This window comes from Pristis pectinata, chromosome 21 (genome assembly GCF_009764475.1).
Source record: "Pristis pectinata isolate sPriPec2 chromosome 21, sPriPec2.1.pri, whole genome shotgun sequence".
Lineage (NCBI taxonomy): Eukaryota > Metazoa > Chordata > Chondrichthyes > Rhinopristiformes > Pristidae > Pristis > Pristis pectinata.
This window is the reverse complement of record NC_067425.1, coordinates 27269229-27295466: the sequence shown is the minus strand read 5'-3', so window position 1 is coordinate 27295466 and position 26238 is coordinate 27269229. Positions and strand designations below refer to the sequence as shown.

At 41.0% G+C, this 26238-nt stretch overlaps 1 protein-coding gene across 1 annotated transcript in view; it reads right to left on the bottom strand.

Moving 5' to 3' along the window:
- Positions 1–14593: 14593 nt before the first annotated feature.
- mks1 (MKS transition zone complex subunit 1) overlaps positions 14594–26238 on the bottom strand; it is a 37156-nt gene continuing 25511 nt past the window's right edge. The window contains 5 exon segments of the mRNA XM_052035425.1: positions 14594–16458; positions 17399–17496; positions 18330–18412; positions 23487–23620; positions 25017–25121. Coding sequence (XP_051891385.1) covers positions 16355–16458; positions 17399–17496; positions 18330–18412; positions 23487–23620; positions 25017–25121 — 524 coding nt within the window. The 3' untranslated portion in view covers positions 14594–16354.

Here is a 26238-nt window from a genome sequence, read left to right as displayed (position 1 = left end):
TAATGTCATTGCTAATCCTTTGCCTTTCCTGTCCAATGTATACCCCTTGATTCTATGTGTCCGTAGGTCCACTGATCTTAGTCTGAGAATAGCCAATGAATGAACATCTGCCAATGGGAGAGAACTCCAAAAAGCTGTAGTCCACTGTGTAAAAATCTATCTACTTGTTGCAATCCCAAATGGCTTCTCCCTTATCCTGAGATTCTGACAGAGGCTAACACTGAAATAGAAAACAATCAGGGAGGCAAAAGTTAATGGTAGACCTGAAGATCAGGATACATTCAGAATTCAGAGGAGGACATAAAGAGAGAGAAAAATAACCTCTGCAGGCAAACTAATGAGGAATATAAAAACGGACAACAAGAGTTTCCTTAAGTATATAACAAGGAAGATGGAAGTCCAGGTGAACATTAGCTCCTTACAGAATGAGACGAGGGAAATACTGACTGGGAACAAGGAACTGGCAGAGGAGTTAAACAAATACTTTGCATCAAAGGACTAGGAAAATTCCATTAATGCAGAATAATGCCAGGGAGGAATTAAATACCATCTCCATCATCATCACCAGAGAATTGGTAGTGGGAAAATTAATGGAGCTAAAGGCACGTCCCCTAACCCAGATAGCTTGCATCCTAGGATACTGGGAAAGTGGATGCAATAGTTATAATCTTCCAAAAATTCATTTGGATTGGAAAACTGTCAACGTGTCACCTATATTCAGAAAGAGGAGGTAAAAAGATAACAGTATTAGAATCAATTATTAAGGAAGTTATAGCAGCACATTTGGAAACCTTATCATGCAGAGTCTGCACGAGTCACGAAGGGGAAATAGTGTCCAACAAATTCATTAGAATTTTTTGAGGAAGTCTCCACCAGAGTGCGTCAAGGGAAACCAGTAGATATATTGTGCTTGGACTTCTAGATGCCATTTGATAAAGTGCCCCATCGAAGCTTCAGTCACAAAATACGAGCCCAAAATGCGAGCTCAAAGGTGTTTACTAGGATAATCTTCACTACAGAGGAGTTGTCCCACAAGGGACAGATTAAACAGGTTGGGACTCAGTGGCTCTTAGAAGAATGAGAGGCAATCATATTGAAACATAAGATTCTTTAGACTCTAGATAGCTAAGAGGATGTTTCTTATGGGAGAGTGCAGAACCAGAGGGAAAGGAAGCACCCATACAAGATGGAGGGGAGAAAGAATTCCTTTTCTCAGAGAGTTGTGAGTCTTTGGAATTCATTGCCACAGAGCTGTGGGACCAGAGTCCTTGGATATACTTAAGGTTGAGATAGATTTCTAATCAGCATGGAAATCAAGGGTTATGGGGAAAGGACACGGAATGGTTGCAGCACAGGAGGTCATTCGCCCATTGGGTCGATACTGGCTTGGCGCAGGAGCAATCCATTTCACACCCCCTCCCAAATTCTTTCCTTTCACATACTTATTCAGCTTCCTTTGAACATTACAAATGAATCACTGCCACTCCCAGCAGTGCATTCTAGACCATAACCTCTCACTGTGTAAAATATGGTTTTCACGTCACTTTTGGTTCTTTTGCGATACATCTTCATGACATCTCCTATTTCTTTTGACCCTTCTGTTAATGGAACTAGTTTCTCTCTATATCTTTTACAACTTTAAATAGCTCCATCAGATCTCCTCACGTCCTCCTCAGTTTCAAGAACAACCCCGGCTTCTCCAGCCTGTCTGCATAATTAAAGTTCCTCATACCTGGAATAATTTCTTTTAAACTTTCTCCAAAACCTTAACATCTTTCCTAAAATGCGGCACCCTGAACTGTATACAATACTCGAATTATGGCCAAACAAGTGTTTTAAACAGGCTATAATGACCTCCTTGCCTTTGTATTCCATGGCTACTTATAAACTCAGGAGCACGTATCATTTGTAAACTACTTTCTCAACCTGCCCTGCCTCTTTCAATGAACTACGTACATATTCTCCCAGCTGTCTGTTCTTTAGAATTGTGCCCTCTTCTCATTTGATATTGCCTGTTCCCATTCCTCCTACCACAATGCAGCACTTCACTTTTCTCGCACTAAGTTCCATCGGTCACCCTCCCTATCTCCCATATACCATCAGCCTGTCTATTTCTCCTTGAAGTTTATTACTACCCTTCTCACAGTTCCCTATACCAAGGTGTGCATCATCTGCAGATTTGATAGTTGTACCCTGCATGCTCAAGTCCAAAACATTAATCACTATCCTAATACAAACCCCTACCAAGAATAACTGACCACATTTTAGCAAAGAATCCAACCCATTGTATCTTTCCTTACAGACAGAAGAACAACCATTCACCATCACTCTTTTTCCTGTTACTATAATCATCCACGTCATTACTGCAAAAAACAAATATTTTCAGTGAAAGAGTGAATTTCTTATCTTTAAAGAATTTCCTTATTTTAAGTTTATGTTTCACTTTTAATGCTGTGATAAGATGGCTGTACAATTTATCTTACTGCACCCATTTCTGCAAACACAGATATTTAATATAATAATATCTGCAAGCAAAACACAAGCACTTGCCTGAATTCTATTTTTCTAAAAGAACTCTTTCCCATGAACCTTTGTATGAGATGAGATTTAAAGGAAAAAGTTTGTTTAGCAAAAATATTTAGATTCTGCTTTAACAATACATGCATCATCAGTACAGGTAAGACTAATTTCACTGAGGAACCAATTGTATTTTAGTTTTTCCCAAGCAATAAAAATATTGAAATAGTCTGACCTTGATACTTTTTGAAGCCTAATTTAAACTTTGAAAACGTTATGAAAATACACAAAAATCCACTGAAATATTGCTGCAAAATAAACACCAAAACCAAAAAGGTTGCAGTAAAAAGGACAACATTTGCCCACGGTTTTACAGTGAGTATATTTGCAAGCATTTCATTTAACACCATTAGCATCTCTGGAATCCTACTGGAAATACCAGTAGGTAAGTATAGTTTGAGAAACCATACCCACACATGAAATTCACTTCCGAGGTCCCTCAATTACCAAGTGCCTGCAGAAGTTAAAGCAATGGCCTTCATCTTGCCTAATTACTGACTGGCCAAAAGTAACTGACCATATTCTTGCAAAGAATGTTCATTGATATCTTTAATCCAATATCTGAGCCAGTCTCTCATGCAACTTGTTTGTTCACTCCAATCAGGTACCCATCTTGAAAAAAATGTCACAAATTATGTTTCCATTAATGTAATTATAGAGAATTATCACTTTATGTCCTATCCCACTGTAATCAGAACGTTATCAGCAATTAGTTCTAGTATTCTTCATATGTCTGGAGCCCTTCAACAATCAATCCTAAGCCTCCCAGTTGTCTCTTCGCATTACCACCCTTAGACATGGCGTCAGCTTCCTAATGTGTGCTGATGGCTCTCAACTCTATCTCTCTATATTCCTTTGTGATACTTCTATCGTTTCTGTTTGCAATGACAAGACGCATCCTGTTGTGACTGTGATCTGAGTCACCAGAGAGACATTGAAGCTGGTGATATAAAGGTCTTTGTTCATCACGACAAGCAGGCATTCTCCTGGACACCCTCTTGGTAGAATCTCCCAACTCAAAGTACATCACATTTTTATACCCTTAAGAACTAAGGTGATTCAATATAATTTCAATAGCTACAATAACATCACTTACTTCAATACTTTAAGTCAGACAATGCTTTCATTGAGTGATTTATCTACAGTGGGAGACTCCTCTGAATGTTCAAAACACCTTTGCTGGGAGAAAGTAATTCACAAGGATGCTCTAAAGGCTTCTGAGGACAGAGAATCTGTACACCCAAAACTAATATTGTGAGGGCTGACTCTCTGAGTACACAAATATCCCAACTACTGATAGATGCCTGTGACTGTTTTTGATGCGCTAGGTGACAACATCAGCTTCCTTGAACTTGGTCACAATGGTGCAAAACAACTTAGCCTGGTTTAATGTAGGCCAATTAACATGCCTCCATTGTCTTACGATTGGCTGATGCAGACGAGAGCGTCTCATGGTCACGTCACTTTGCAAACCATGTCTCTTGAGCAGCCAGCAGCCGGCCCCTGCTCTGTAGACAGTGCTGTCTGTTTACAACTTCAACTGTCCTTTTAACCTCAAACTGATTACTGCTTGCAATTTACATTAACTGAAGACTGGTTCTTGTTTAAATTAATATCTTCTATATTCACATAATTTCATAACTCCTGAATCCCTAACACATCCTATTGCTATTGTTGGATGAGGTGCTCATTTCCCCAGCTAGATTTTATACTGTGTGTAACCAATATCTTCTGCCTCCACAACATGCATGTTATGACTTGCAACCATGTACCAGCTTCAGCAGTAAAACCAGCCTTAAATTTGACACCGTGCCACATAGGAAGCACAGAAGAAGGTTTTTATGAGAGGACACAAATAAAAAGAGATTTAGGGAAGGAATTTAGGGAAGGCTGGAGCAAGGTTCTCGGAGGGTTTGCTAACACTTATTATGACACATTATCCTTGCCAGCTCCCAGAAGAACAATCCTATCAGTCCCATTCCCTCTCTTCTTACAGCCCTACAACTTATGCTATAAGTTGAAGGAGGCTCGTGAGAGGCAGGGCAGGGCCTAGGAAGGACTTGAACAAAAGGATGCTAATTTTAAATTTGAATTATTGCTGGCTCAGGAGATAATGCAGGTCAGCAAGCACGGCTGATGGCTGAAGGAGGTGAGGTAAGTCACAATACCCACATCCGAGTTTTGGATGAGCTTATGTTTATAGAAATCTTTATCACAAGCTTAAAGTCCAGCAGAACCTGCAGGACTTACTAACGAGAGAATGCTATTAGGAAGCAACCTCAGCTTGCAAGATACTATAGTTAATACTCTGAAAGCTCAGCCAGCAGATGTCCATCTGTCTCTCTTACCAAACCACCCCCCCCCCCCCCACCTCACTACAGGCCATTACACTATAATCTCCCTCCATATACAGCTATTACTGTTCCATCACAGACGTGATCCTTCTTCAGTAACCTTTTATTATATTAAATAATTGACCAAATGGTTCTCTTCTGTTGAACTAAATCTTAATTTGTATTAGGATTAGTTACCTTCTCATGTGGCATTCTCCTTCCAGGGAAATCCTGTTCAATCATGTGAAGGTACTAATTATGTCTAATTTATTCTGGCAGCGCTTCTCATCCTGAGCAGCAATCGTTCATTGCAAAGATGTAACTGAATTTTTATGTTGCAATCAAAACCCACATCTTCCACAAAGGATTGTGATTCCTTTTACATTTCCCCACTCAAGTATACCCTTCACAAACAACAAATTGTTGCTCAATTCCTTCCTTAAAAGCATAAAGCAAAATGATTAAACCAAATATTATAGAATGCTTTATCAAATTTGACTGAAATTGTTGGATTCCTTCTTCAGCATTTCCGCTACTAATAGATTGGTAAATTGGTTTGTTATTGTCACACGTACTGAGGTACAGTGAAAACTTTGTTTTGCATGCTATCCTTACAGATCATTTCATCACATCAGTACACTGAGGTAGTACAAGAGAAAAGCAATAACAGAATTCAGAATAAAGTGTTACAGAGAAAGTGCAGTGCAGGTAGACAACAGAATGCAAGGGCCATTACGAGGTAGATTTTGAGCAGGATAGAAGTTGTCCTTGAGCCTGGTGCTACATGCTTTCAGGCTTTTGTATCTTCTGCCTGATTGGGGGGGGGGGGGGGGCGGAGAAGAGAGAAGGGTGGGTGGTGTCCTCGATTATGTTAGCTGCTTTACTGAGGCAGCGAGAAGTGTAGACAAGAGTCCATTAGAGGGGAGGCTGGTTTTCATGATGAGCTGAGCTGTGTCCACAACTCTCTGCAGTTTCTTGAGGTATTGGGCAGGGTAGTTGCCATACCAAGCCATGATGTATCCAGATGGGATGCTTTCTGTGGTGCAGCTATAAAAATTAGTGAGTGTCAAAGACGACATGCCAAATTTCTTTAGCCTCCTGAAGTAGAGGCGCTGGTGAGCTTTCTTGGCTATGGTGCATGTGTGGTTGGAGCAGGACAGGCTATTGATGATGTTCACTCTTTGGAACTTGAAGCTCTCAACCCTTTTATTTGATATTGATAAAAGGTTATTTCATTTAATACTGTCTTACTGCCTTTGATTCAGAATCAGAGTTTTAATTTAAATGGTAGTCTGTAATGGTATCAGTGACTTACAAATGTTTATGAGGAGGCAGGACTCCGAATCAACTAGTGCACTCTCTAACTGACCACTAGATGAATAGCTATTATACACTGCGGATTTATGTTGGTTATTTTCAACCAGTCTATTCACACAGAGGAAGTCAAGAGTTTTTAAAGTTGCAATCAGCAGCAGTAAAACTGATGGTTAAGTTCATGCTTTTCAGCTGTATAATTCTAACAAGAACAAAAACAGATGGACCACCCAGTGTCGAACTAAACCATTCTTACGTGATTTAAATCCTGGATCTTCCTATTCAATCACAATTCAGAAAGACTGTAATGCTTCAAGAGCTTCTTGAGAGTAATTAGGGATGAATCTGGAATGAGTAGTAGATTTCCTTGTTGGAATTAAACCAGTTGGGTTTTACAAACCATCAGGATTGCCAGTCCTGATGAAGGGTCTCGACCTGAAATGTTGACTGTCCATTTCCATCCATAGATGCAGCCTGATCCTCTGAGTTCCTCCAGCTCTGTTGTGTGTTGCACTAAGATGAGCCTTTTTTAAAAAAAAATTATTTTAAATCACACACACAGATTATTCAATTAACAAATTAAAATTCCCAGTTTCTGTGACGGAATTTGAACTCATATCCAGTTCTAGCCTTTAATTTGCATGCATTTTGATTGAACACAAAAATTTAGGAATAAAGGACTGACTGGCTACAGCACAGAAGTGTCATCTTAGATTGTGGGACTTGAACACACAAGTTTTTTGAAGCCAAAGTACTATCAAGCTGAATATTTCAGAAAAATGTGTGTTTGCTAATGACATGGGAACAAAATGCAGTAAATATGTGACATTGGACAAGAGCGCAAAAGAAACATATTCATTATGCTGAATGTACAAGGGTTTTTGATTCTTGAATCAATGATTTAAACTGCCAATGACACCAGTTTCATCAATAGACTGGGATTCTGCAATCTGAGTTAAATGGTTGCCTATTGCAAATGCCTGCTTACAAGTGATGGGACAATGTAATAGAGAATCCTTAACCTGTACACAGGGTATCAAATGCAATCTCACAATACAAATTCAATTTTTCCAGAAATGCATGAATAGGGTGATCCCTACAAACAAATCAGCACTATTTTGGAACTCATACATGTCTTGATGAGCCTCAGATTTAGACTTCTATATTAACTATTTTTTTTATGAACATGATTGTGAGTTTATTTGCAAATTTGAACTGCAAAGAATTGAAAGATGAAGAACAAGGCTTCAAATGAAGGACAGAAGGCTCACTTTTAAAAGCAGTTGCCAATCATCACTACCGTCCCCCTTCCCCGAGAATAACTGTTAAAAGAGAAACCTGACGGATTTGGCTATGGTTTTATACCAAGTTTATATTTTCTTCACTTTTTACAGGTGATCCCTGCATTACAGCTGATCGGGTAACAGAATTCACAAATCACCTCCCGAAAATTTGAGATATGGAATCATTCTCATGGATTTTATGTGGAAAAGTAAGTAAATAAACACAATTTTTTTTCCAACTAGTGTTTCTTGACCCATGGGCAGAAGATGGGGCTTCGTGCTATGGAAAAATTGCCAAATGGGCCGTTTTCTAGGAATGCAACCCCACTGAAATATGGAGATCGCCTGTACTGTTATTAACACAGATCTGCCTCCGCACAGGTGAGACTGAAGCAAATTCCCTCAATGTATATCTGTCCTCCATTACTCCCATTTGTTCTTCCACAATTTCTCCTTATTATGATCCAAAATGTATTTTCTATCTTAGCATCAGAATGATTGTCGTATATACTGAAAATCTTTTAGACAATAACTTAAATAATGGTTTGATGAGTTCAACATTTGATTTTTCTTACACAGAAGGAAAAAGGAATACAACATTAACATTTAACATGGGCTCCACTTGTTCATGGCCTTTTCCTTTAGATTAGCTGCCATGTTATAAAGAGGTACATTGAAATTGTTGGTAAAATTTGCTGGTGACGTGATTTATGTAAATTTTGATGTGAATTGTCTTTGACATCCTTTCAGGGAATTCTGGGTTAATGACTCTTTGCAATAAGACAAGGTCCCCAGAACTCCTCTTGATCTTTCAGTCACTAAAATGTATTTCCCAATTTAAAGAGTACATTCATCCATTACAGACTATGGATGTTTGCTTCATAGACTGTAAATGTGTAATTGTACAGGCCCAAGTCTCAGACCAACTATGGACCAAATTTTTCAGTTCCACAGTCTCATAACCACCTTAGATCAGGTCAGTCTGTGTTATACTTGACTGAAGGTGTGAGTGGACAGCACAACAGAAGAGTTATTCACAGAGATGGGAGTGGGTAAGGTGGGAAATAGAGAGTTGGGCAACATTGGGCAGAATGTGATTTGATTGAAGCATTTTAACTTTCTATTATGTGAAGAACAGAAAACAGTTTCAATTAAATTAATGACATAGTTTGACTAATCCACAGAAGTGAGGAAACAGACACTCAAGATTGGTGCAACACGTTTGGTATTACTGTTCTGCCCAGCAACAGCCCTGATACCTATCTGCATAACAATGTGAACCCAAGGGTGGCTGCTCCAGTTGGATTAGTTAAGTAACTTTTAAGTTGGCATGAGCCCCTCAAGGCCCTGGCATTATCCTTCAAGTTGTTTTTAGGGAGGCTGCAGAAATTCCTGCAAAATTCTTGAGTTACTACCAGCTGGCAAGATCAGCCATTATCTGAAATCTTAAGAATGTCTTTCTCTATCATGAGGAAACATATTTTGCCTCTTTTATCTCACTTTAAGCAATTAAAAGTACACCAGACCATGCTTAAATTCAGCAGGAAAGTTGGTAGGAAGCCCATAAGATGTCTTAACTAACATTTCATAGAACGTACAGCACAATTCGGGCCCTTCGGCCACGACGTTGTACTGACCTATATTAACCTTATCCACGTTTAACTATCCCCCTCTCTACTTCACCTCCCATAACCCTCTATTTTTCTTTCATCCATGTGCCTATCTAATAGTTTCTTAAATTACCCTATCATATTGGCCCCTACCACCACCCCCGGCAGTGCATTCCAGGCACCCACCACTCTCTGTGTAAAGAACCTACCTCTGACATCTCCCCTGAACTTTCCTCCATGCACCTTAAACAGGTGACCTCTAGTATTGGCCATTATCACCCTGGGGAAAAGATGCTGGCTGTCCACTCTTGTCTTTGCCTCTCATAATCTTATATACCTCTATCAAGTCAGCTCTCATCTTCCATCAGTCCAAAGAGAAAAGCCCTAACTCGCTCAACCTCTCCTCATGCTCTCCAATCCAGGCAGCATCCTTGTAAATCTCCTCTGCACCCTCTCCATAGTTTCCACATCCTTCCTATAATGCGGCAACCAGAACTGAACACAACATTCCAAGTGTGGTCTAACCAGAATCTTATAAAGCTGCAACATTACTCAAGCTATTGAACTTAATCCCCTGACTAATGAAGGCCAGCACACATATGCCTTCTTAACTGCCCTATCAACTTGCGTGGCAACTTTGAGGGATCTATGTACTTGGACCCCAAGTTCCCTCTGTTCCTCCACACTGCTAAGAATCCTGCCATTAACCATGTACTCTGCATTCAAGTTTGATCTTCCAAAGTTTATCTCTTTACACTTCTCTGGATTGAACTCTATCTGCCACTTCTCCACCCAGCTCTGTATCCTGTCTAAATCCCATTGCAAGCTATAACAACCTTCTGCACTATCTCCTGCACCACCAATCTTTGTGTCATCTGTGAACTTACCAACCCATCCTTCCACTTCTTCATCCATTTATAAAAATCACACAGAGCAGGGGTCCCAGAACAGAACCCTGCAGAACATCACTAGTCAACAAGCTTCAGGTTAAATATTCCCCTCCCACAACCAACCTCTGCCTTCTGTGGGCAAGCAAAGTTCAAATCCACACAGCCAGTTTTCCATGGATCCCATAACCTCATGACTTTCTAGATGAGCCTACCATGGGGAACCTTCTCAAATGTCTTGCTAACATTCATACATACCACATCTACCGCACTACCTTCATCAATTTGTCTTGTCACTTCCTTGAAAAACTCGATTTGGCTCAGGAGGCATGATCTGCCCTTCACAAAGCCATGTTGGCTATCCCTAATAAGCCTATGCTTCTCCAAATGCTCATAAATCCTGTCCGTAAGAATCCTCTCAAATAGCTTGCCACCACTGACATAAGAGTCGCTGGTCTATAATTCCCAGGATTATCCCTTTTACCTTTCTTGAACAATGGAACAATATTTGCCATCCTCCAATCCTTCGGTACCATTCCTGTGGTCAGGGAGGACTCAAGACATTGTTAATGCTCCAGCAATCTCTTCCCTCACTTCCCATAGTAACCTGGGGCATATCCTGTCCAACCCTGGGGACTTATCTACCCTAATGCTTTTTAGCAGCTCCAACACTGCTTCTTTCTTAACCTCGACATGCTCCAACACATTTGCCTGTTTTATGCTAACTTCACATTCGTCTATGTCCCTCTCCCTGGTGAACACTGAAGCAAAATATTCATTCAGGACCTCCATTACCTCCAGACACATTTTCCCCCCCCTTATCCCTGAGCGGTCCTACTTCACCCTAGTCATCCTCTTGTTCCTCACATATGTGTAGAACACCTTTGGGTTTTCCTCAACCCTACTTGCCAAGGGCTTCTCATGTCCCCTTCTAGCTCTCCTAAGTCCCTTCTTAAACTCCTTCCTGGCTACCTTATAACTCTCAAGAGCCCTGCCTAATTTTTGCTTCCTAAACCTTAAATATGCTTCCTTCTTCCTCTTGACTAAACCTTTCACCTCTCTCGTTAACCATGGTCCCTTCACCCTACCATCCTTTCCTTGTCTCAGTGGGACAAACCTATCTAGAACCCCATGTAAGTGGTCCCTAAACATCCTCCACATTTCTGCAGTACATTTACCAGAGAACATCTGTTCCCAATTTACGCCCCCAAGTTCCTGCCTAATACCATCGTAATTAGCCCTCCCCCAATTAAATACTTTCCCATAATGTCTGCTCCTATCCTTGTCTATGGCTATGCTAAAGGTCATGCTGGAGGATGCTTAGGAACCACTTACATGGGGTTCTAGATAGGTTTGTCCCAATGAGACAAGGTAAGGATGGTAGGGTGAAGGGACCATGGTTAACAAGGAGTTGTCTGTCACCTGACCAGATTCCTGGTCTAGTACCAGATCCAGTATTGCCTCTCCTCTAGTCAGCCTGTCTACATATTGTGTCAGGATTCCTTCCTGTATACAACTAACAAAATCTGCCCCATCTAAACCTTTTGCACTAAGGTATCGATCAATATTAGGGAAGTTGAAGTCACCCATGACAACAACCCTGTTATTTTTGCACCTTTCCAAAATCTACTTATCTGCTCCTCAGTGTCCTGGTGGCTATTTTGGGGTCTATAGAATACTCCCAATAGAGTGATTGCTCCCTTCCTGTTTCTGCCTTCCACCCACACTGACTCAATAGATGATCTCGCTACGATGTCCTCCCTTCCTACAGCTGTGATATGATCCCTGATTAGCAATACCCACCTCCCCCCCCCCCACCCCTTCTACCTCCCTCCATCTAAAACATCTAAACCCTGGAACCTCAAGCAGCCAATCCTGCCCTTGCAACAGGCAAGTATCTGTAATGGCCACAACTTCGTAATTCCATGTACTGATCCATGCTCTGAGTTCATCACCCTTATTCTGAACACTTCTCACATTAAACACATTTCAACCCATCTGACCGACTGCATTTATGCCCTATCCCCTGCCTATCCTACCTCTCAGTCTCAGTACACATCGCATCTACTTCTACACCAACTGACCCATCTTCTAATCTAACCGGTTTCCGTCCCCCTGCCAACCTAGTTTAAACCCTCCCCAACACTCTAGCAAACCTGCCCGCAAGGACATTGGTCCCTCTCGAGGTCAGGTGCAACCCATCCCTTTTGTACAGGTCATACCTTCCCCAGAAGAGATCCCAATGATCCACAAATCTGAACCCCTGCCCTCTGCACCAACTCTTCAGTCACTCATTAGTCTGCCAGATCTTCCTATTCCTTCCCTCCCTGGCTTGTGGCACAGGCAGCAATCCAGAGATTACTACCCTTGATATTCTGCTTTTTTAGCTTCCTTCCTAACTCCCAATACTCGCTCTTCAGGACCTCATCCCTTATCTTATGTCATTGGTGTCAATGTGTACCATGACTTCTGGCTGCTCACCCTCCCCCTTAAGAATGCTGTGGACTCGATCTGAGATGTCCCTGAACCTGGCACCTGGGAGGCAACATACCATCTGGAAGTCTCGTTCTTGTCCATTCTCCTGTCTGTTCCACTAACCAATGGATCCCCCATCACCATTGCACTCCTCTTAACCCCCTCCGGCCTTTCTGAGCCATAGAGCCAGACTCTGTACCAGAGACCCGGCTGCTGTGGCTCTCCATTGGTGATTCATCCCCCCCCAACAGCATCCAAAATGATATACTTGTTATCGATAGAAATGGTCACCGGGTATCCTGTACTGACTGCCTATTCCTTTCCCTCCCCTTATGGTCACCCAATACCTGCATCCCGCACCCGAGATGTAACTGCCATCCTGGTAACTCCTATCAATCATCTCCTCAGTTTCCCGAATGATCCAAAGTTTCATCCAGCTGCAGCTCCCTAACGCTGTCTGTAAGGAGCTACAGCTGGATGCACTTCTTGCAATGTAGTCATCAGGGACACTGGAGGTCTCCCTGACTTCCCACCTCCTACAGCAGGAGCATATGTCTGCCCTGACTGCCATTCCCACTGTTCTATACAAAGAAATAACAAAATAAGAAAGAAAGAGACCCACCAGAACCCTCTGCTCACCTACTCCGCCTCTTTACGCCAGAGCCTCAGCTCCCCACGCTAATACTGGCCCACTCCAACAATGGCTGCTCCGCTTGACCCTAACTTCTTTTTATTGGCAGCTGCTGCCTAATTATCCAATTAGCTAATCAACAGGCCTATCAACTCACCACAGCAACAACAACAACGGGTCTACCTTTTCAAACTGCTTCCCACTCTCATTCTCACGGTACTTACCACGGCAATGAGGACTTCCACTCCCGTACTACTCAGCACAGCAACTCCAAAATTCCAAATTGTTTTTCCTGCTAAAATATTGGGTTGATATTAAAGCCTTAAACACATCTGGTGATAGGAGAATGACTCCGTCTTTAATTAAAGCAGAAAAAAATGTTGGACATAGGAGTTGCGCAGAGAAGAATTTAATATTTTAATTAACCTTCCATCACTGGAAAAAAATTAAGAATCAAAATAAATTTAAAGATGCAGAGAAAGGGAGGAAAGATCAAAAGGGAAAGTGTACAACGCAAAAGGCTGGTAATGGGACAAGTAAAGAAAAATGGGTCTATAGGAAATGCAACCACTACAAAATCATCTGAAACCATTGAACCTGTTGAGTTTGGAAGGTTGTAATATGCTTAATCAAAACTCTAAATTGATCTTCTTTGAAACATTGTCAAAGGCAGAGGACAAGAGATCACAGTGGCTGCGTGATGGAGATTTACAGTACAGGCAACCAGAAGCTCCAGGTCTCTTGGAGATATTCCGCAAAGCACTCACCTACACTGCCTGTGCCATTCCCAATTTAGAGGGAACAGAATTGTGAGCAAATATAATATACAAGTTGAAATAAGTATTTTACTGTTTCACCAGGAAAATGTGATCTGGGCCAAATATAGAAGAAATAAAGGGCAGGTGTTATATCTCTGCTTGCACGGCAAGGTGACATGGGGTAGGGAGACTTTCTTGGTGATTGAGGAGTGGACCAGGATGGCAAAGAGAGAACAGTCTCTTCAGAATGCTGAAAAGAGTCGAGAAAAATTAGTGCCAATGTCACATCAATGGTGCCAAATATGACAAGGAATAAGCCATTAGATGCAGCTGATGAGATGGAAAGTGAGAACAAGGGATGCTATCATGCTAAGAGGGCACCTAGAAAATCATTATACAATTAGGCAAAGTCGAGATGGTTTAATGAAAGGAAAATAATCTTTTGCAATATTTTCTGAGGACGTAAATTGCAGGGTAGATAAAAGTGAACCAGTGGTGAAGGATATTTGCATTTTCAAAAGGTGTTTGATTAGGTGCCACATGTTAAATAAGAACTGGCACAATATATTAACGTGGATAGAGAATTAAGAGCAGTAAACGGAGAATAAATAAACAAAATAATTTTATTCTTGATCTGCCACGTGAGTCATTATTGGGCCACTCAGCTAATTACAATCTATGTTAATGGATGAAAGATCAGGGTAGGAGGAATAGAAAAACAGATTTTAAAAAATGGTAATTAAATGTTGGTGCACAAAGGGATCTGGTGTGCAAGGAGGTGGTAGCACGAGTTACATTTTGAAAGGCTTTAATGAGATGACATCTGTAATTCTGTATACACTCCCAGTACTTAACGAAATACAAATGCAAGACATTGTTGGAAGTTTGAAGAAAAACATAAATTCCTAAAAATTCTCAGCAAGTCAGGCAACTTCTGTGGCAAAAGAAACAGTTCACTTTTCAGGTCAAGGACTTGTTATCAGAACTAAAATGCTCATTTTGTTTTATTCCTTACTGATGGTACCTGATCTGCTGCACATTTCCAGATTCCACAGCAACTTGCTTTTGTTTCTCGGTCCTCAATTGACTTTCTAAATTCTAACGATCTCATCTTTTGAAGAATCCCTTCACCATCCAGTTTGGATATATGTTCACATGAAGAGCAGATAATCAGATTATTGCAGCTTTACTCAGCTCTGGACATGGTACAGCTTTTCAAAACTTATAACAACTCAAAATAAACTGATGTTAGTTGCTTATCTTCCCATCTAGCCTTTCTAAAATAATAGTGTATGTCTTTAGGACCTTCAATATAGTCTTTTCCATCTGCAAGTCTGGATGGAAAAGCGATCACTGCCACTTCGTCTCAGTTTTATATTGTTCAAAGTGCTGTCTCCAAACCTAAACCTAATGAAAATCTATAAAGCAATCAGATTAAAAGGCAGGATCACCAAAGACACAAATTCTGTTTTATTTGAAAGAGTGAGATTTATGCTGATGCTTTTCAGATTACATTTTCCAATTCAGTCCATTTTCTCTTAACTATAAATCAATTACTCCAGAGTCAGGAAGTCCAAGGTAGCACTTGGCAAATTAAGCACTTGAAAGCGCTACAGGAAACAGAATATAATGATAACTTATGCTGAATATTTCAAGTTTCATTGTGCTGTTTATATTTGTCAGTTGCTAATTGGTTCAGAGTTTTCAGAGTTCATATGTGAAAAGTATTCCGTATAATCATTGTTACGCTCCACAATCTAAATGAGTGCAAGAACTGAACCTGCGTGGAAAACCTATTGTAAATTATCCTCTCCTGGCAAAATGATTTTTGCCAGGACCAACTGCCAATGATCATTTTTTCCCAACTTTCTATTCTTCAGGAGTGAACCTGGATGGTGAATACTGACAGAAGCAAAACCAATTCAAATGTGTGATCATCTCTGTACAGTGCTCTTGGGCCTGTAATCAGGAGGTGAAGAAGTGGTGGTTGTAAACCACTCAAACTTCTCTCCCACTTGCTTTGTCATTTGTCATGCCTCTAACGCTGTTAATGAGATCAGCCTGTCCAGCAGTGACCTGAAGTCAAACTCAATATCTTCAGGTCTGTCTTCTACAGGACATATCTGCACTCCAAAGCCATATATAAAGAATCTTCTTCAACATATATTTTATAGTGTCATGGGGGATTAATGAAGATCCTGCAAGATGGCTTAATCAAGCCTGGGCCTGTTTTGCCACTACTTACCTTAGCTTGTACATACGACCATTCATGGTAAAGATGTTGGCCAGTTAAGAACTCTTGACTTCATGATTCTACAACTGTCTCAATGATATTAGCATTGCCTGAAACATATGTAGATAGACTAAGCGTAACTGGGAGCAAACCAAGCAATGAGTGTTCCAGCTTCAAATTACATTGAAAGCAATTTCTCCACTTGAGTCTCTGGGCCATGATGCCTCAAGCCAGTGTAGCCAGGGTCGATTTGTTACGTTCTTGACTCAGACTCCAGCAGCGCAGATGTTCGCAGCAAGTCCTTTGGAAGGTTCTCTCGTGCTTCATGCATGCGGTGCTGAGCATGCCCAAATGCCGCTGAGCAGAGAAAAGACAAAATATACTCTTAAGCAGTTGCAAAAGGCTTCCTTTCGTCTAACCTGAGGAGCAACAATAATGAGCCCATGTGGCCAATGGAAGGAAACTGCCACAACATGCCTCCACCTCAAGGAAGTATTACATTTCTCACACCAACCTTCCTGAAGTCTTACAGCAAGATTGTCAATTTAGTCCAAATTAATGCAGTATATGACGCAGGTGACTGATTATAAAATAAAAGTTTGGGATGGCCAAACTCTGTTCACCTACGTCCCCTTACAGTCAGTAAACAAAAACGAATTTCAATCCAAATCTAGCCAGGATTTAACCATAAACCTTAGGACAGGATAGGCAGTTGCTAACACATCACCCTGTCTGAACACCAGAACACGATGCCTCTTACTGCGAGAAAACAAGTAACAAACAGGAAACACAGAACATAGAACAGTACAGCACTGAATAGGCCACTTGGTCCATGATGCTGTGCTGATCTCAGTGCCAATTTATACTAAACGTCCTCTTCCTGTGTATCATCCATATCCCTCCATTCCCTTCATATTCATGTGCCCATCTAAAACCCTCTTAAACTCCACCAAACTGCCTGCTTCCACTACTATCCCTGGCAACCCATTCCAGGCACCCATCGCTCTCTGCGTAAAAAATTTGCCCCTCACGTCGCCTTATAACTTCCCCCCTCTAACCTTAAAAGCATATTCTCTGGTGTTTGACATTTCTACCTTAGGGAAAAGATTCTGACTGTCTACAGTAGTTTGACTTTTTAAGCACACAATGGTCTCATAGTCTAAAGATAATGAAGGAACTAGCAGAAATTAAAACAGTAACGCTTGTTAGCAATGTACAAGGCATTAAACACTACTGATAACACAGTACGATGAATTCCAGCCTAGCCAATGTGCATTACAAATGAATTACTACCTACCCAGCACAGAATGGAAGGTAGCCTGGTGAGTAAGTCCTCCCATGCGGTCCAGAACATTCTGTGATCTTTTTCTTGCCATGTTTGAATCCAGAAAAGTTCTATCAAAACACCACAGCACAAATTTCATCTGAAAAACTAAAAGTGTCAGGTTTACTATCTGCTGCCTCAGTAGGCTACCTACAGTAATGGAGACACAAGAGAAACTGCAGATGCTAGAATCTGGAGCAACACATAAAACACTGGCGGGACTCAGCAGATCAGGCAGCATCAATGGAGGGAAATGGACAGTCGACGTTTCGGGCCAAGACCCTTCATCTGGGCTGAGTCGACTACTGTGGCCAATTCACCTACCAACCTGCACATCTTTGTGATGTAGGAGGATATTGGAGAACCCGGAGGAAACCCACGCGATCACAGGAGAATGTGCAAACTCCATACGTACAGCACCAAAGATCAGGTTTGAACCCGGGTCTCTGACAGTGGCTCCACTACTGCGCCACTGTGCCACTCCATATGCATGGCTCAGTTTCACAACTGAAATAATCAGGAAATCTTAAAAATACATTTTTGTTAAGGTAAAAGTTTTTGTCCCACCTTGCTCTCAATTTTGTACAACTCATTTATTTAGACAAGGGAGCAGCTCCCTTCCGCCCCCCACCACAATCTCCAAACAACCTGTGCCTCCAGCACACTCACCTCATCAACAACCATACTCTGCTGGAACAATGACTCTTTGGTTACTCACTTGGGCTGGTGAGTGGTTACCCAAGATCACATGCTCCGCACTTAGGTCAATAACTTCCCAGGTCGTTCCTGATCTAGCGACGAGGGATACCACCTTCCCCTCCAGAAACATCACTTACCTAGTTTAGCATTGCTAAGTCATTGACCTCACCACCTTGTTTGATGGTCAGACCATGGGTTTACACACCTGCATTGCTGCATGCAATGAAACTTGAAGGTTACAGTTCCTGTGGTTTCCGTTCTGAAACCAAAGCGACTCAGCCTCTCTCCCTGAATGCAAGGAAAATAATTTAATTGCTTTACTTATCCTTTGGTCATGAGCTATATTCTTCTATCACACAATCAGGGTGATCCTTCACATTCCACATCCTCTAAATATACCAATAGTTCACAATCCATTTCCTTGCCGTCCCCTCTGAAGCAAAATTGACAGAGTTCTTTTTGTGCAAAACAGAGAGCAAAACACTTCAAAGGTGAATAAGCAACATTAAAAAAAGGATTAAGCTAAAAAATGTGACAGTAGATCAGTGACAGAGAAATGAGCAACTTGAGAGGTTAAATAAGGGGAGAGTACAGGGATGGGGAGGATGAGACCCTGAAGGGTTAAAGTGGGGATGAGAATTTTACAATCAGAGAATAGAGCTAAAGGCAAGGTATTCGAGGTGATATTGATGAGCATTAGGCTAGTAGTTTCAGCTGAGACTTTAGATGAGGCTGAAGTGTGATGACTGGCCAGGACAGCATTGAGAGGATCAAGTCTGGAAATTACAATGATACGGATTAGAGTTTTAACAATTGGTCAAAGTAGGGGTGGGGGGAGGTAACAGGCAGAACTTGCTGCCAGCAATAAGCCACTCAAGCTTATGTACCAGCTATGGAGTTAGTCTTTCTAGATCTGCTAGTACAATTTGGTCCCCATAGCTGCCTTGATGAGAAATTGTGAGACCCTACACAACACAATGTTGTCAGGTGGAAGGGCCAGAACAAGTTTCCACCCCCAACAAAACAGCTGAAAAAACTTGCTAGCCAGCGAAGCCATGCTCCCATGCCCCTATTATTCAATAAAAGAGTAAAATCTCTGAAAAATTAAACAATTAAAGTATTTTGAAAACTCATGTCACATTAATGCTTTTAAATAATTAAAACAATAAAGCAAACTCCATTAAAAAAAAATAGAAATTACCTCATACTTACCCTTCTTCCTCCCAGCCATGCTTCTACATTCCTGTGAATGGTCTTGCTGTTTCTGCACCAGTAGCAGGCGGATTCTACGGATAATTGAAGAGGAACTGCAGCAGGTTCACACTCTGCCAGCGGACTCATGGAGCCCAACAGCTGGGAAATTGCTGGCTGACCTTGGAGGCAAATTCAAGACCTCTGCATTTGTGCAGGAATCCCAAACTTCCTGGCATTTGTGGATGCTGTGCAGTGCAAGTTCAAGCCCAATGTTATGAAAGTTTAGCAGGTTGTCCTTATAATGGGGAGAATACAGATCTCAGCTCACGTTCAAATACATTGTTCAGATTGTAAAGGCCTGAGACAGTGGCCAGGGAGAGATACTGAGTTTGTGGCAAAGACTGAAGTAAATTATTTCAGTCTTTCCATTGTTTTATCAGAGGGAATGATGGCCTCCCCTATTCCCAGCTTCATTTCAGGCAATTGGTATGACAACATAAGTGCAGTGGTCAAGGGAAAGCTGCACAGGTCTTGAGAGAGATATAAGGTGAGCAATAAATCAGACGAGAGGTGGCATGGGAAAGGAGCATCTCCAAACAGTGATAGAGGTTGGTTTGTGAGGAGATAGCATCAACAACGTTTTAGAAAAGGAAAAGGGGCAGTGATGAACAAGGTGCAATGTTTGAAAGAGATATAGAGCAGCTGCTGAAAGAATACATTTGGTCATCCTACAGCCTCAGTGGTTTGGATAGGTGAAACATATAGCTCGGTGGGGCCACTTCGCTATTTTGTTGCCATGTGAAAATCAATTTTTAGTCACCGTGAATGCAAACACTCACAGTAAGCTCCCTGTACTTTGCCAGTCCCTTCCCTCTCTGCACCAACACTTGCTCCATTTCCTGTTACCTTATCTATTAGTGAAGAAGGGAGGAATTATTCATCCCAGTTAATTGCAATAATTTATTTCCAGAAAGACACAAGGAAAGATCTCTAATCCTGCAAAATCACGTTTAAAAATTCAGCTCCACACACTTTATGTAGTTAGTCTGGGATACCCAACAGGAATATTTGGAAATGATGAAGGGTTTAGTATATATTTTTTCCTCAGGATTCCTGCCCCACTGCCACCTCCACAAGTGTCTCACACCTCCTAAAATGGCCTCTCAGATCTGGTATGTTTGATATTGGTAGCTGTTACAACCCTGCCAGAACGCCAGATCCCAACAACGACTGAGTATATGCTCAGCAATTTAGATAAGATTGACCCATGTGCACATCAGCAGATAGTTAGGCTATTGAAAAAGAACAGCACCAGCCCAATACAGCAATTGATCTCAGTTTCTCCACTGCTTCAACTCACTTTCCAGACAACATCCTACACTCTTGGCCAATTTACAACCCAGGATTACATGTATGCCAAAATGCAGAAACACTCAAGGTAATCTGCCAATGAATGAATCAGATTAAAGCTCTACAGTCCTGCAAAATCCAGCCATAAGTAGTAGTGGTCAATTAAACAGAGACCAATGTTTGAATGCAAAAGACAAAGCCAAGTACTTGCAACCATCTTCAGTTTAGGATCTGATCCATGCTGGCCTCCTCCTGCCAACATCACTGAAGGCAGCCAACTGATTATCTCAATACAATGGTCAGAAACTGCTAGCTACACTGTATACAGCAGACCACAGACTCTGGCAACTAAGCTGTGGTGCTGACAGCTAGTACTCCAGATCTAGCCATGCCTCTACCAAATTGCTCCAGTACAGTTACACTGACAATGGTCTTAACCAACAAGTCCACAGTAGACCCAATCTGCATGTGCACTGGTGTCAAACAAGGCTGTGACATCACTCCTATATTTTTCTCAAATCTTCCTTACTCCCAATGCTGCACTTCACCCCCAACAAGCTTCACGGCTGGGGGACTTAATGTACAAGACAAATGGGACACTGTTCAACCTATGTCATCTCCATTCCAGAATCAAGGTCACTGCAAGTTTAGCGCTGCAGAACATAGACAATGCACATGCACTCATTCAGAAGGCCACGTTCTCAGTCATTTTGAGGAAATCCATGTCCTCATCCAGCAAGAACCCAACAGCATTCAGGCAGGGCTGAAGTAGCAATTAACACTTGCAGGACAGAAATGACAGGCAATGACTACGCCCAACAACAAGTCAACAATGACACTCAACAGAATGACTATTGCTGAATCCCTCATCATCAATGATTTGCGGTTTTACCTTTGATAAGAAACTTAACTGGAGATCACGTTAATATTATAATGTGTATGCTGCAGCAAGTTCCTCATCTGCTGATTCTCCAGTCCTTCAACTAGCTACAACTGCATTCAGGAAATAATAAAATATTCTCTCTTTTCTTGCATACATTCAGCTCCAATAGCTCTCAAGAAACTCAGGACTTAATGGGCACCTGATCTTGAACATTTACTCTCTCTCTGCCTCCGGTACACCATGGTTGCAATGCTTACCTCTGCAAACCAACACCTTGTCAAAGTTTCTTGAACAGCATCTCTGGAACTTGCATCTCTATGATTGGTTACCACACTAAAGGGAAAACAGGATTGTCCTGGAGAGGGTGCAGAGGAAATTTACAATATTATATAGATTAGAAAATTGAGCTATGTGGTAAGATTTGATAGGCTAGGTTTGTTTACCGAGGCTGAGGGGAGATTTAATTGAGGAGTGTAAAATTGTGAGGAGCACAGAAGGAATAAATAGGAACAAAATACTTTCCTTAGCAGAGGTTTCAAAAACCAGGGGGCATAGACCTTCATAACATTTAAGCATACTTGCATGTGCACCTGACCTACAGGATGTGGACCTAGTACTGGAAGTAGGATTAAGCTGGGTTGCTGTTTCTCAACTGGGACAGATATCATAGGCTGGAATGGTCTCCTGTGACATAGACTTTCAATGATGTGTATGCATACACCGTCATCTGCAAAGCTCTCCTCCAAGTCTACTCATTATGATTACCGGCGGTATAAAGACTGTAGTTATTTAAGACATCAGTGGCAGCTCTTCACCACCTTCTCGAGCCTAATTAGACATGGGCATTAAGTGCTGGCCTGCCAGTAACACTTTGATAAGTGAGTGGTGAGGTAAATTTCATTGGTACATTTTCCAATACTTTTTTTTAAAATCACAGGATCCCTCCATAAATGTCTTATGTTTTTTGAAAAAAAGATTCCCATCTTTTCCTCTCATCCCTTTTCGACTCTCTGCCTTTTGCACTTCGCATTTTCCTGCTGACATGGAATCACAGAATTGTTACAGCCATTTGGCCCATTGAGTCAATGCTCTCTCTTTGTAGAAGGATCCAACAAGTTCCACTTCCTATTGCTCTGCAAGTTTTGTTTTCAAACCTTCACTATTCCAAATCCCTTTAGAAAGCACAATTAAATTTTCATCAACACTTTCAGGAAGAACATTCCAGATCATAATTGTTATATAAAACAGTTCCTCCTGCATTGCCCTGCAATCTTTAGGAACACAGGTCACTTTAAACATTTTCTCCGGTCCTTGACTCCTCCACTAATGGCACTGATTTCTCTCTGTCTAAATCCATCAGAATCTTGTGCACCTCTATGAAATCTCATGGGTCGTTGATGATTGGCACAGACTCAGTGGGCCACAGGGCCTGTTTCCATACTGAACTCACCAAGTCTCTCAACTTCTCCATCACAGGGAAAACAATCCCTGAATCTCTAGTCTATTCTTTTAATCAAAAATCCTCTGGAACAAAAAAATCATCATTCCTAAACCTTTCATTTCTCCCTGCTTATGCTTCCTTTTTCTCCTTACCTACCATCATGTCCCACTCCTAATGCTCTTGTGTGTCCCTTCCATTGTTCTGCTGACTCTTTTCAACCAAAGTGCTGTGCAGACTGTTTTTTGGAGGGAAAATAAACCACAGAAGCTAAAATAAGCATAACTCACGCTAAGTTCAGATGTGAACTGCAAAGCAGCTGAAAAGAAAGTAACTAGAGTGGAGCTGATGGATAGAGAAACTGAGAACCATCAGCTAGACGGGGAATAGATGACCAAAATGACAATTTGGGAACTGGTTGAATCAGGAGCCAGTTGTAATTCTGGCATCTTAATGCCTCAAGCAATTCACATTCCCTCAATAATTTTCATAATTACCTTAAATGTGCTTGGGACCCGGACATAAGTCATATCTTCAAGCTCAAGTGCACCACCAACAAAGAATCTCCGCAGTTCTGCTGATGTTCCAGGCAAGATTGGTCTCCAAGTCTGGCATGTCTTTGTATAGCTACCTGTCAACAAAAATGTTGCACCTTTCAATAAATATTAGACAAAAGCAAATACTTGGGCAGGAAGAAAGTAGTTTAGTCAGTAACCTGGAATTTGGTTTCATTTGTGGTACAGAAAAATGGAATGATAGGGTCCAAAATCAAGTGAGACATGAGACAGAAAGTCCGAAACAAAAACACTGAATAAGTACTCTGACTAGCAGTATTGGGTTTGAATCCAAAGCATTAATATTTGTTTTCAGATAATGACAGACCGGTGGCATAAAATGATGTTGGATAGTCTCAATCCAATTCATAGTCAATATCAACTCATAGCTTAGAAGTATCAATTGATAATCTTTTCTCTTTAATCACATTCAAAGACCACAATCACACTAATGCAGTAAGACACACTCTTAGAATGCTGAGGATAAGTCATATTGTTCAACTGACTTCTGTACCCAGCTGTGCTGAACTCATGCACAGAGTGCTAAATACAGACACAAATAGCAAAAGAAAAAAATTCATTTGCCAATAGTAGCAATTGTCGCACAAAAAAAGTTTATGATTTTGAATATTTTCCTAATAATTGAAAAGACTGCCGTACCAGAATTATGGCACATTGAAGTTGCCATCAAATACATTAAAAAAAAAGTTGTACAAGCTTAGATGTAACTGTTTGTTTTGCCTGAACTATTGTACATCTCAATTACTTGGTTGTTTGGCTTTGTTATTAGATTGTTGTTATAACTGTGAAGGGGTGATGCCTAGTATGAAACAATAGAATGTGGACACAAGTGACTCCATGGGCTTCTTAGAGTTGGAAACATAAGATTTCCTTGCTGCCTACAGAATGGCTCTGCTAAATTTCCGGCAGACAGACAGCAGTATAATATTCTAGGTGGGGATGATAACAGGAAAGTGCAATGTCATGAGGAGATCAATGATATGAAATCCATGCACAGTGTAGACTCAGCCATAATAACCAGAAGAAGGCAGGATTCAATTTACAGTGTGGCAATCCCAACTGGAGCAAGAAAAAAAGACCTTTATACACATTGCTAATGGATGTTATGTAAAGGTCCAGATCAACTTGGCAATAACACAACAGTCACTGTCCAGGTTACACTGCAAATGACCACGTGAGCCCTACAACAGAAAGCATTTTGAGTATTTATGAAATTGGAGCACTCTGGCAGTCAGCCTATTTGAGGAGGAGCGATGACTCACAGGTAAATAAAAACAGTTAATGTTTCTAATGAAACAAAGTAGAAAATGTTGGGGACATTCAGCAGCTGTATAGTCAGCAGATGTTAATGCTTCAAGATTAATTTTTTATCAGTGTAACTGTCTCAGTTGTGTCATTAATTTGAGTATTACACAAGTTTTTAATTTTGGGAGATTAGTGCTTTTTTCTTACCTGGACTGTCAGGAATGTTGATGTAGCCATAGCCCTCAATACGATATCTCTGCCAGAAGTCATTAGAGTACACTCCAAAATAAAGCATTGGCCACTGTAGCAAACCTGCAAAATCCAGAAAACAGAACAAGACTTGACTAGTGCTCATTGTCAGGCCTTTTCACAAGGGACTGGGGAGCACTGAAATGCAGAAGATATTTGCCCAAGAGATTGAGAAGCTCAGAGATACATAGAATAAAAAAGGAAAAGAGAAGGATACCCACTTTTTTTGCTTGTATTGTGAATCGGCAGATCAAAGAGGCATAGCATTAGGCCAAGAATAATTGTGGCACCAGTGGTGCTTCTCCAAATAATTGTTATTGTTGTTGTTGCATATCTGGTTACCAGGGTTAATTCTGAGTGCAAATTTTACATTAAGTAACCTTACAAAAAGGGGACAAGAGCAAACAGAAAAATACAAGGCTCAGGCGGACATGAAAAGAAAAACACAAAGAATGACAAAAAGCAAAAGTAAATGCACAAATGCTGGAAATCTGAAATAAAGCAGAAATCTGTAAATATTCAGCAAGGTCTGGCAGCATCTGTGGAGAGAGAAACAGAGTTAACATCTCAATGATGATCTTTCATTGGAATTTGGAAAAGTTAGAAATGAAACATGTTTTAAGTTTTTAAAAACCTGAAATGGAGAATCTGTAAGGTAGTCAATGAGAAATAATCCAGTGTTTTAAACCCATCATGATGATGAAAGCAAACCACTGGATTCTATAGAAAGGCAGAGTCAGACCCTTCACCTAAATGTGTCTTTGAAATCTGTGTGCAGGACTACAGTTAAAGATTGTCACCCAGTCTGTTTTATTGCTAGAAATTGCAGGGTTAGATGTCACTGAAGATTATGGTTCTTCCTACTTAGCTCCACATAACTTGCAAGACAGTGTCCCAATAGATAGAGGGGACAAGCTGGAGGAAGTTTGCCAATTCTGTGTTATGGTATATTGCGCAGTTATATCTGCTTTGTCCTATTTTCATCAAGTTGTGTCTGCCCTAGGCAGGTCAGGTATTTCACTACAGGGAATGATAACATACTTCATACCTGAATATTAAAAACTTTATCATGTGCATTGTCAGCAGCTTGGTTTAAAGATATTAGGATTGGTTTCCAGACAACAGACATCTAGCTGACAAAAAAATCCACAATCTAGAACCAATAGCTTTCTTTTAACAC